At 35.5% G+C, this 13,249-nt stretch overlaps 1 protein-coding gene across 1 annotated transcript in view; it reads left to right on the forward strand.

The window, feature by feature from the left end:
- GABRG1 (gamma-aminobutyric acid type A receptor subunit gamma1) overlaps positions 1–13,249 on the forward strand; it is a 118,366-nt gene that overhangs the window by 70,693 nt on the left and 34,424 nt on the right. Inside the window, exon 4 of the mRNA XM_003411326.3 lies at positions 12,877–13,097. Within this exon, the coding sequence (XP_003411374.1) occupies positions 12,877–13,097 (221 nt within the window). The remainder of the gene's footprint in view (positions 1–12,876; positions 13,098–13,249) is intronic.

Here is a 13,249-nt window from a genome sequence, read left to right on the forward strand (position 1 = left end):
GCTTTGAACCACCAACCTTTAGGGTTTAAGTCGAGAGCAAACCATTCGTGCCAACAAGATATTTTTCCTATGTAATATTAACCTCAATATGCTAACGGGAGTAAAAGAAAAGTTTTAGTCTTCTGTGATGTGATGGATTAAAGTACTTGAAGAAATGCATTTTTATTTAAAAATTTTAAGTTTATTTTTATGATGTGTACAATATTTTAAACCTCTTGTTACCATAGTTTTAATTTCTTTATTTCTGCATATTCTGTTAACATTTTTTTTTTCTATTAGATATTCTAAAGTCTCTTTATTTTGATGGGTCTTATTTTAAAAACTATAAAAGGTATTATTGACTCAACATTAGCAGTGATAAAACTAAAGATTATGAATGAATGTTATTTTCATCTCTTTGCTTCTTTGATCTAGTATGCTCATTAAACCCATAGTAATTAATTTAAAGGTTCAAGAATTAGGAAATTAAATTGTTCTGCAAATATCTAAAATTCATCAAATAATTTTACTATTTCTTGATGTAAACACACAATTTTATTTTTATTTTGTGGTTTTACTTGTTCATCTTATACTATTTGCTACTTATATTGTGATACTAGGGGCATTGGCTGCTCAGAAAATATATGGCTGCCTTTCTTCAGAGAAGCATAAAACCTAATGGGAAAGAAGACCAAAAAAATGCAAATGATACCAATACGGACAGGGAAGAGCCAGGAAAAATATTGTGTATGAACTCATACATATTCTCAGTTGCAAATGGTGACCCTGATGCTAGTTTTTCTTAAAAAAAAAAAAAAAAAAAATTCATGAAATAGTTTTCTTTATTATAAAAGGAATACATGTTCAATATTGGTGATGCAATTTGGTCAAAGGGGAGATCATTAAAATATTCTGAAAAATCATTAGCCAGTGATATCTATTGTTAATATTCTTGTAACAACTGTATATACATAGATTTACCAAATGCTATAACATTGTATATACCATTTTATAACGTTCTTTCCACTTATTATATCAGGACTGTCATTCCACTTAATTATTTTTTTTAAAGCATCATTAAATATTGCACAAAATTAAGGGATGTATTTGTATCATAATAGATTTAATTCATTCTTTACTTGGGATGTTTCTAATTTGTTATGATTAAAAGTAATGTTATCACCAAAATCTTTTTGCTGTTATTGTTGTGTGTCATAGATTCTACTCCTGCTTAGAGTGACTCCATGGGACAGAGTAGAACTGCCCAGTAGGGTTTTCTTGGCAGTAATTTTATGTGAGCAGATTGCTAGGCCTTTCTTTCATGGAGCTTCTGGGTGGGTTCAAACAGCCAGCTTTTTGATTAGTAGCCGAGCATTAATCATTGCACCACCAGGGCTCCTTGAAATTCTTTTGTCGTTGTTGTTAGATGCTGTCTAGTCAGTCCCGACTCGTAGCCACCCTATGCACAACAGAATGAAACACTGCCTGGTCCTGCGCCCTCCTTACAACCTTTGTTACGCTTGAGCTCATTGTTGCAGCCGCTGTGTCAATCCATCTCGTCGAGGGTCTTCCTCTTTTCCAATGACCCTGTACTTTGCCAAGCATGATGTCCTTCTCCAGGGACTGATCCCTCCCGACAACATATCCAAAATATGTAAGACGCAGTCTCGCCATCCTTGCTTCTAAGGAGCATTCTGGCAGCACTTCTTCTAAGACAGATTTGTTCGTTCTTTTGGCATCCCATGGTATATTCAATATTCTTTACCAACACCAGAATTCAAAGGCATCAATTCTTTTAGCCACCCATAATCATTTCTTTAGGATAAGGATATGCACACTTCTGTGACTTCTAATACATCTTGGTTGTATTTTGGAGGCGTGTATTTTTAATCCTTTCCCAATGATATGACTAAAGATAGAGAGTCCTAGGTTAGTTGCAATTTTGATTCTTTTATAAATTAGAAGATATAAAAAGTTGTAGAATGAACCTGAACTTCTTGGTAATTTGAGCCTCAGGCTAGGTTTAAGGGGTAAAGTTCTGGCAGGTGCCCAGGATGGATTGAGGACCTAACTTGTTTCAGCTCGTACTTTCATGTGTGTGATTAAAATCTAGTTTTAGCATTACTTTCAACTTGTCTGCTGCCAGTCGCTATTTCATTTGTCAGACGTTAGAGCTGAGTCAAACGTACCCTCATGATTTTTCATTTTTTACCCCTTTGTTTAAAATTGAATGACTTGCCAACCAATGGCTTTCAATGCTAAACACAAAATCACTAGGCAATCCCTTTGATTATTTTATTTCTTGATATTAAATTTATCAATAAAAAGAGAATAATGAGTGTTAATGCCTGGTTAATAATATAAAAACACAGCAAAATGGTAAATATTTAAGAAAAAACATTTTAGCACATACAGTAGTACTTTAGCACAGACTAAGGTAACTTCATGGGGTTCAACATTTTACTTTCTAAAACTGTGTAGTGGTATATAAATTATTTGCTATATAAAAACAAAATTCCCTTAAATACACACACACACAATATGTTTAAATTATATAGTGTTTAATGTATACAGCGAGCATTTAAAGAGGTAGCAGCCTAGGTGATTCAGTTTGAGGAGTACTGGACAAATATTCCCATCTAGAAATTAACCCTAAATTCCAGTAAAATGCCCTAAAATTCTGTCATTAGATATCAATTACTTGAGTTACTAGAGCTTTGTAATTGTGGTTTCTATTTTCCTTTCCTTTCCTTTTTTTTTTTTTTTTGTTCAGAAGCCTAGTGGATATAAACACCTGGAGGGAGGGATAGAACTTCAGCCAAAATTTTCCAAACCTTTATATCCTATATATAAGAAAAATGTATCCAAATTCTTGGGCATCAATCCAGGGGATTCTGATTTTGATTCAGGATTCTGGAATTGATCCTAGAGTCAGAATTTTGAAACTGTCCTTCAAGGAAGTCTAATCAAGGAAGTTTGGGATCTGCTGGCTTAATCCATTTTCAATTCTAAATTTAACAGGAATTAGGTGGAACTAGAAACCCTGGTGGTGTAATGGTTAAGTCCTACGTCTGCTAATCAAAAGGTCTACAGTTCAAATCTACCAGGCTCTCCTTGGAAACTCTATGGGGCAGCTCTACTCTGTCCTATAGGGTAACTATGAGTCAGAATCGACTTGACGGCAACAGGTTTGGCTTTGGTTTGGTAGGTGGGATCAATGACAGTAGCACAGATATCTATAGATTGGAAGTAAGTATTTTATGGGGAAAGGTAGTTGGGAGATATCAGTCTATCCATTTAGCCTTTGTCTTGGTGTTTACAGTATTTTTAGAAACAAAGTTAATTGTTAATTTATTTATAATAGTCTTATGATCACAGAGCTTTAGACCTGGGAAAGATCATGGTAATGATCTTGCCTGTTACTTCCATTTTGGCAGTGAGAGTGTTTAAGTGGCTTGATCAGCATCATACTCTAAAAAATCACAGAATCGGGACTTGATTTTCTAACTGCACACAGTGTTCTAACATTACACCATGAGTTCTCACTATAGCACCCAGTTTCTAAGTGTTAAGTATCCATTGCCTTGATTAGCTGAAAATTATTTTAAAATTATGTATATAACTAAAGACAATTTTGTATGCTTCATTCAATGTATTATTTTTATTTTTTTCAGTGCAAATACTAAAGGTTTTAGATATTTAGGTCTTGGTTTGGCAACAGAGTTGAACTAACATCAGTTGCTCTGCATCTTAATTAAACTGGGAGGAGAGAAAATTTGTTGAAATGTTTTGACTTCCATTTTTGCTCTAACGGAAATTGTGCAAATGGTGTGATAAGCTTCAGATTTCTGGTAAGGGCATGGAGCTTTGAAATATGCACAATAGGATCCAAACTACTGAGGTAAACAAGTGACAGGAGTGCCTCCGACAGCCTTGCAAACAATGCCTTCCTTGCAGCAACTGACAGCGATGGAAAGCTCCTCATTCTCTACATTAAGAATATGGATAGTGGTAAAAATTCTATAAAGTGGCTCTAATACAAGTGATTTAAAACATGAGACATGAAGATTCTTTCTAAATATAGCTCTTCCAAATACAGTGTTCTGCCTGGCTTAGATAGATAGGGAATTCAGACAGAAATGTACAGATATTTGCATGCAGTACAATTACAGACACAGAAACACTTTACCCGCTCAGATCATAGAGCAAATAGTCTAACTATGTAGCACTGGTAAATGTCGCCCATGTGGATGGAAAGGACGATGGCCTACCAGTGACACGGCATCACTGGGAAACAGTGCTCTCACCTAAATATCAGGCATCCATTGTGGAGAAATCCTTAACACACTTCGAATAGTGATAATAGTGGGGAAGCATAGTTTAAATGTATGTATGAATTTACTATCATACCTTGTTATACTTAGGAAATATGCTCTATTGCGGTTATATTCATTTGTTTATCTAAATATCTCACAGTGATAATAGAGAAACAAATGGCACTGAAAAAAATATGAGAATGAAATAAGTAGTCGAAACTAGTAATTGTAAAACAATATTGAGTTTCATCTCTCTATTTACAACTTCGAGTATCACATACTGAAGTCATTAAAATCGTGGAGTTTGTGGCTACAACTCCTCACATGTTGTATGGTCTTGGAAAGTTACTTCCTTGTGTCTCAGTGAAAATGGGGGAAATAAGTAGAGAATGGGGAGATAGAATTTGGGAATATCAGTTAATCAACGGGCCAAAACAATTTCAGGGAATCTAGAGTGCCAATGAGAATGCTATGAAGGGAATTGTGTTTAGCTTCCTCTGCTAAAAAAAAAGACCAATAAATGTATACTTGAATTGAATTAAATAAATGCTTATGAAACCATTTCCAGTTTTGTAAAAGTAGCAGCATCAGAGTAAATTGCATATAAGTTTTTGGACAATTATTGCAAATCTTATTTCATGTGACATTCTAAAACTGTTAAACTAATTCTCTAAAAAGCGTAAATTTTGCTGATTGCTAGATTTTAAATAAAAAGCACATTATATTAACTATATATAAATTTGTTAACTATTAGTATTTTTACTAAGAACTACTCCATTTCAAGTCAATATTGAATTTCACCAAAGATGCAGTAGGCTTAAAATAGATTTTAAGATGAGCACATATGTTTTACGCAGTATTATGGCGCAGTGGTTAAAAACTCAGCTGCTAACCAAAAGGTCAGCGGTTCAAATCCACCAACCCTCTTTGGAAACCCTGTGGAGCAGTTTTGCTCTGTCCTATAGGGTCGCTATGGTTTGGAATCAACTGGACAGCAATGGGTTTGTTTGTTTGGTAATTAAAGCTAGAATATAGAACACAGTTTACTCATGAGATACAAAAGGGTTTGCTAGCATTGCTTTGTACCTGCCTAACTTGAACCCTCAGTTTAGACTTTGGGAGAGCCTATTCAGAACAGATTCAGAGTGGAGAGAAAGAAAAAGAGACAAAAACCAACACATAGTGGAATTGTAATAGGTTATTACATCCATTCAATTGAGAAATATGGCACTGAGAGGTAGAGTAAGAGCTGGGACAAAATGACAAAAGTGTAGGTCAACACAGGAAACATGATCGGGAGGTATATATTTTTTTCTTTTTCGTAAATCCAGAATAAGGAGAAGTAACTAGAACACTCAACAGATATTTCCTAAAAAATGTTAACTGATGAATGCACATGGTGTTATGTGCCTTTGGCAATCACATTTAGAGATATAAAAAAAAAGAGGCCAAAGGGTTAGTAGGTGAATCCAGGATTCACGATTACTTTTTGAATATCTCTCAATGGTGCTGGATGATCTCATTGATGTAAGCAGCTAACATAATCTTTGTTCTCACTTCTTTTTCCATTAGAAAAATAGAACAACACTATATTTTTTACTTACCTTATTGTGATAGTATCAAGGAGTTGGTGCTTTTACAATAATTGAGCAAAATAGAACTGTTACCTATGAACTTTTAATACCAAAAAAATTTGTGCTGTTGAGTAGCTACACTTGTAGCCTTGTTCTACATGTCTATGGCCCTAGAGCCTGATTTACTGCTAATCATGACTTGGCCCACCATCTATTCTGGCTATATGGCTAGATAGTTTGAGAGATTAATGCTAAAATTGGGAAGGCCAGCACAGGATCAACGAAACTTCATGATAAAATTTTGTTCTTAAGTTGTTTGCTTAGGTAGTTCTTAGATATTGTGTGAAGTTCACACTGTTAGTAGAAAGTAATAATGAATTAATCATTGCTTTAAAATGTGAGACACAGTGCATAATTGTAAAGCTGAAAATCTACTAGGATGACTACATTACACATGCTTTCATTAATTATGGTTTAATTTCAGGTAAGTTAGAAATCAAGATAGCTCATTTCATTTTTATTTGCTAATGCTGTTTTGTCAGGTAATTTGCCAGGAGATACAGGAAATTACATAATGTACACTGGATCTCAAATGTTAAATACACTGTTCCTTATCTCAAACTGTTCATCCTAAAAACTGCTGTACTTATTGTTCTGAGTAAATGGTAACTCCTTATTATGTTTCTTTGCTTATTTTTTTATGCAGACAATTATAACCTCTAAATAGAAAGACAAAGTACAAGAACACAGTTTGATCATTTTCTGGAAATTATACTAACACAAATGTGTAAACAAAATTGGGTTTTTCTATTACATATAAAAATGACACAGACTTTAATGACCTTTTTATCCCCGTGAGGCATTTTTTATGGATTAATAAGTTAAAAGGCTCTGCAATGGTCTGGGAAGGATGGATAATCAAGATTCATGCTCTATATTTGTTGATTCTATATTGAGGGGGCAATTGTGAATAGATACATTTTCATATTTCCCCAGGACTCTCCACTTGGGAGAACGTGGCCCGTTGGTAAACCATAATAACCCTTACAACAGTGATTAGCACTATCTCTATTAGAAACAGGTATTCTCTAGAAAGTCCTTTCGATGGCTAAGCAGAATTAGTACATGCTTTTAAAACCTCAACCCTAGGTAAGTTAGTGCTCAAGGGCTATATTTAATGCCCTGTTAGAAAAATTGTATCCAATCATATCTATCAAATAGGATGATGTTCCACTTTCTTACCAATGCTGGGTCTTTGTCACGCCATAATCCTGGTTCATATTTAAGCCTTTGCCTTTATCTGAGGCATTATTTGCTATTTGAGCTCATAGAAATGTACGATGCAATACTAGTACATAATGTTGGTTAAATGCTTTTTCCAGGGACTGTGGTAGAATGAGCATGAGCCATTTTTCTATTTACATTTGCTATTAAAACTAGAAAACATGTCTTTAACATAGGTTACACTATTAGGCTCTGAATGGTTAGTCATTTGTGTAAGGTGAAAAAACTACTTGGGTAAAACATAATATAATCCAAAGAAAAGACATCTAACCTGAGAAACAGGAAGCCAGAACAGGGATTGAAGATAACCAAAGTGATGTCCAAGAATTTTCTGCAAGTGTGCTAACGATACCGTATACATGGGTCCGTTGTCTTTCTAAATGCATGCCCATATTATGTATCAGTGCATTAGTTTTACTCAGCAGGATGATAAAGCATCTACAACATGTACATGCTTCATTATTATGTATTATTACCCTCACGTGTCTGTCACTGTGTCATTCTGTGGGGACTTGCGTGTTGCTGTGATGCTGGAAGCTATGCCACTGGTATTCAAATACTAGAAGGGTCCCTCATGATGGACAGGATTCAGTTGAGCTTCCAGACTAAGACTAGGAAGAAGGACCTAGCAGTCTACTTCTGAAAAAAAAATTAGCCCATGAAAACCTTATGAATAGCAGCAGAACATTGTCTAATATACTGCTGGAAAATGAACCCCTCAGGTTAGAAGGCACTCAAAAGATGACTGGGGAAAATCTGCCTCCTCAAAGTAGAGTTGACCTTAGTGACATGGATGGAGTGAAGCTCTTGGGACCTTCATTTGCTGATATGGCATGACTCACAATGAGAAGAAACAGCTGCAAACATCCATTAGTAATCAGAATGTGGATTGTACAAAGCATGAATCTAGGAAATTTGGAAATCATCAAAAATGAAACAGAACACATAACCATCAACATCGTAGGCATTAGTGAGCTGAAATGGACCGGTACTGGACATTTTTAATCAGACAATCACGTGGTCTAGTATGCCAGGAAAGGCAGCTTGAAGAAGAATGGTGTCGCATTTGTTATCAAAAAGAACATTTCAAGATCTATCCTGAAGTACAATGCTGTCAGTTATAGGACAATACTCATACTCCTAAAAGGAAGATCAGTTCATAACACTATTATTCAAATTTACACACCAGCCACTAAGTCCAAGATGAAGAAATTGAAACTTTTTACCAACTTCTGCTGTCTGCAATTGATGAACATGCAGTCAGGATGTAATTACTGGTGACTGGAATGCAAAAGTTGGGAGCAAAGAAGGCTTGGTAGTTGGAAAATATGGCCTTGGTGATAGAAACGATGCCGGAGATCAAGTGTATGATAGAATTTTGCAAGACCAACTACTTCTTCATTCCAGGTATGTTTGTTCAACAACATAAACAGTGACTATACACACTGGACCTCGGCAGATGGAATACACAAGGATCGAGTCGACTGTATCTGTGAAAAGAGATGATGGAAAAGCTCAATATCATCAGCCAGAACATGGCCAGGGGCAGACTGCAGAACAGGCCATCAATTGCTCATATGCGAGTTAAAGTTGGATCTGAAGAAAATTAGTTCAAGTCCAAGAGAACCAAAACACAATCTTGAGCATATCCCACTCGAATTTAGAGACCATCTCAAGAATAGATTTGATGCGTTGAACACTAATGACTGAATACCAGATGAGTTAAGGAATGACATTAAGGACATCATACATGAAGAAAGCAAGAGGTCATTAAAAGGAAAGGAAAGGAAGAAAAGATCAAAATGGATGTCAAAAGAGACTCTGAAAGTTGCTCTTGAACATAGAGTAGCTAAAACAAGTGGAAGAAATGATGAAGTGAAAGAGTTGAACAGAAGATTTCAAAGAGCGGCTCCAGAAGACAAAGTAAAGTATTAGAATGATATGTGCAAAGACCTGGAGTTAGAAAATGAAAAGGGAAAACATGCTTGGCATTTCTCAAGCTAAAAGAACTGAAGAAAAAATTCAAGCCTCGAGTTGTGATGTCAAAGGATTCTATGGGGAAGATATTGACCCAGGAAGCATCAAAACAGAAGATGGAAGGAATACAGAGTCACTATACCAAAAAGAATTGGTTGAGGTTCAGCCATTTCAAGAGGTAGCATATGATCAGGTACCCATGGTACTGAAGGAAGAGGTCCAAGCTGCAATTAAGGCATTGATGAAAAACAAGCCTTCAGGAATTGACAGAATACCAATTTAGATGTTTCAACAAATGGATACAGTACTGGAAATGCTCACTTCAGGAAAAGTGTGCATCAGGGTTGTATCCTTTCATCATACTTATTCAATCTGTATGCTGAGCAAATAATCTGAGAAGCTGGACTATATGAAGCATGGGGAATCAAGATTAGAGAAAGACTAATTAATAACCTGTGTTATACAGACGACAAAACCTTGCTTGTTGAAAATGGAGAGGACTTGAAGCACTTACTGATGGAGATCAAAGACTACAGCCTTCAGTAAGGATTACACCTAACGTAATGAAAACAAAAATCCTTACAATAAGACCAATAAGCAACATCATGATAAATGGAGAAAAGATTGAAGTTGTCAAAGATTTCATCTTACTTGAATCCACAATCAACACCCATGGAAACAGCAGCCAAGAAATCAAAGGATGCATTGCAATGGATAAATCTGCTGCAAAGGACCTCTTTAAAGTGTTTAAAAAAAAAAAAGTTGTCAGCTTGAAAACTAAGGTGCGCCTGACCCAAGCCATGGTATTTGCAATCGCCTCATAGCATGCAAAAACTGGACAATGAATAAGGAAGATCAAAGAAGAATTGTCGCCTTTGAGTTATGGTGTTGGTGAATAATATTGAATGTACAATGTACTGTCAAGAGAATGAACAAAATGTCTTGTAAGAAGTATAGCCATAGTGTTCCTTAGAAGCAAGGATGGTGAGGCTACATCTCACATACTTCGGACGTGTTATTGGGAGGGACCAACTTCTGGAGAAGGACATCATGCTAGTTAAAGTGGAGGGCCAGTGAGAAAGACGAAGACCCTCAATAAGATGGATTGACACAGGGGCTGCAACAATAGGCTCAAGCATCACAATTATTGTGAGGGTGGTGCAGGACTGGGCATTGTTTAGTTCTGTTGTACGTAGGGTTGCTATGAGTTGGAACCAACTAGATGGCACATAACAACAAGACTCAGAGTTAAGTTACAAACACTTAGGACACATGCAGAAGATGTGACTATAGGATTTGTAAGTCTTAACACTGTTACAAAAGTACTTTCAGCCTGTATTCCACTGTACAATTTGATTCTGTGCCATCTTGTATTAAGGTGAAAAAAACACAATTTTATCCATCTCCTTCTCTAAATCACTCTGACAACCCCAGATCAACAAAGACCATATGAAGAGTGGGTCATTATGCAAGTATCCTTGTACATTAGGTCTTCCAGTCTTCACACCCATAAAGAACAACGACTGACACACAATAGATGCTAAATAAATGGGTAGATTATCAATAAATCACACTTTACATGATTATACAGAGAAATTATCCATAGTAGTTAATCTATATATCTTAATCACTTCATATTGCATAAATCTCATACTCAGTTGCATAATTTCTGAGCCTTTGTTGATGTGATGGTTAAGGTTATATGTCAACTTGACTGGGCCATGATTCTCCATGGTTTGGCAGTTATGATGTAGTTTAGCAGCCATGTAATGATGTAATCACCTCCATAATGAGATCTGATATAATGTAACCTCCTCCATGATAAGATCTGCTATGAGCAGCCAATCAGTTGAAAGGGAATTTCCTTGGGGGTATGGCCTGCATCCAGTCTATGTGGACTTTCTGGCAAAGCTTTGCTTGCTCTGGATCCTCATCTGACTTCCGGGACTTGAGCTAGCAACTTACCTGCTGATCTTGGGATTCATCAGCTTTCCCCAGCCTCTGAGCCACTGGCCTGCTTCTCTTACCTGCCATTCCTGGGATTCATCAGCCTTTGCAGCCTGTGAGCGAGCAGTCTGCCACCTTTCCTGCCAATCTTGGGATTTGTCGGCTCACAGCCTGTGAGCCAGAGACCTGCTGTTTGACCTACAGATCTTGAGTTTGCCAGCCCCTGCAACTACACGAGTTAGGAGAAGCCTCCAGCCTGACCCATGGACTTGGGACATTTCAGCCTCTACAACAGCGTGAGCCATTTACTTGATATAAATCTCCCTTTCTCTCCCTATATATATATGTATATACTTCACTGGTTTTGCTTTTCTAGAGAATCCAGCCTAAGACAGTTGGGTTTTAAATAATTATTAATCAGTATGAGCTTTATCCCTTGCAGCATTATCCATCCAAAATAAATAAAATGAGGTTTCCCCCTCTCAATTTACTCTCTATATTCCTATCAAACAATTATAAATATTATGCCAAAAAACTAGAGTTTCATCCAACTTTTCTATTAATAAAGTGACTCCTTATCTGTTAATTTATGCTCCCGGAATTTCTTCTATTCTTCATTCTTAGTCAACCTCCTAACTATACTTCCATTTCTTAGATATTTCCTTCCATGTAAACTAACAATTTTTTGTTACTGTCATATCTAGAGCAAATAATCAATCTCTCCCACCACAGTTTACTTTTTTCTGTTTTATTGTCAAAGTAATACACATGCACATGTAGACGCATACACACACATATGTTTTTCTACCTACTCTCTCATAGCATTGATTACCTCTGCATTCTTATTCATTAATTTTGTCAAGGGCATTTTCATGCTTATCGTATGACAGGCATTTTGTTAGCATACAAAGGTAGATAATACCTAATCACCCAGTCCTAAGGATATTCCCATAACCAAACAATTTTCTATGTATAGTCACTTGCTGAACATAGAAAGAACCTTTGGTCCAATCTTGGTACTTATCACGTGTCACTACGACTATCATTATCTGCAGTTGTTGTGGACTTGGACTCAGGATTCAGCCTGGCATCGTTCAGTTTCCATATCAGCCGCTTATTTTGTGGTGTTAGGACAATTACTTGTTTCTCAGTTGCTTGATAAACATTTTGGAAAAAAAGGTATATATTTCATAAGGTTATATTAACCATTAGTGACATGATATATATAAAACTTTTACCACAGTGTTTGGTACATTATAAATGCCCAATAAAGTTTTGTGTGTGATTGCTTTAAAACATTTGAAAACAATGGGTATAGATAATTGACATTAATTTTCCTAATAAAAGAATATGTCAAGGCTTTATATAATTTGGTGGACAAAACTGTGTCTTGATTTTGTACTCATTATATTATTTATTTATTTTTCTTGTGAATTAATACCACATAAGTATTAAAAAAAATTTTTTTAAGTATTACCCAAATTTTTATAATGATTCACATTAAGATATTTTATTTTATATTTAATCTGTATATCTTACATATAACAAAGTCTTGACTAAAATTTATTTAAACAAGAATGAAACCACACAGGAAAGCAGTGATTAATGGAAATTTTAGATTTTACAAACAAAACAAAGATTAAGAAACTGGCATTTTTTTCCTCAAAAAAAGAAAAAAAAGCTGAATGTGTTATTTACTTATAAGAACTTTATGATATAAAAATTCAAACTTCTGAAGACAACATCTGAAATAGTGGTTCTAATAATATGTTCTACTAATACTCTCTCTTTATCTTTAGGAATACACAATAGATATAATTTTTGCCCAAACCTGGTTTGATAGTCGTTTAAAATTCAATAGTACTATGAAAGTGCTTATGCTTAACAGCAATATGGTTGGGAAAATTTGGATTCCTGACACTTTCTTCAGAAACTCAAGAAAATCTGATGCTCATTGGATAACAACTCCTAATCGTCTGCTTCGAATTTGGAATGATGGACGAGTTCTATATACCCTAAGGTAATGCTGCTTAAAAAAAAAAAAAGTGTAGCTGATTCATTTATTTTCTATACTAACTACACAGCTCTTGAATATAAATAGGGAGCTTCATTCATGCACTAACATCTGAAAATGGTAAAATATTTTAGAAACAAATTTTTAAGCTCAGAGTT

This window comes from Loxodonta africana, chromosome 5 (genome assembly GCF_030014295.1).
Source record: "Loxodonta africana isolate mLoxAfr1 chromosome 5, mLoxAfr1.hap2, whole genome shotgun sequence".
NCBI lineage: Eukaryota > Metazoa > Chordata > Mammalia > Proboscidea > Elephantidae > Loxodonta > Loxodonta africana.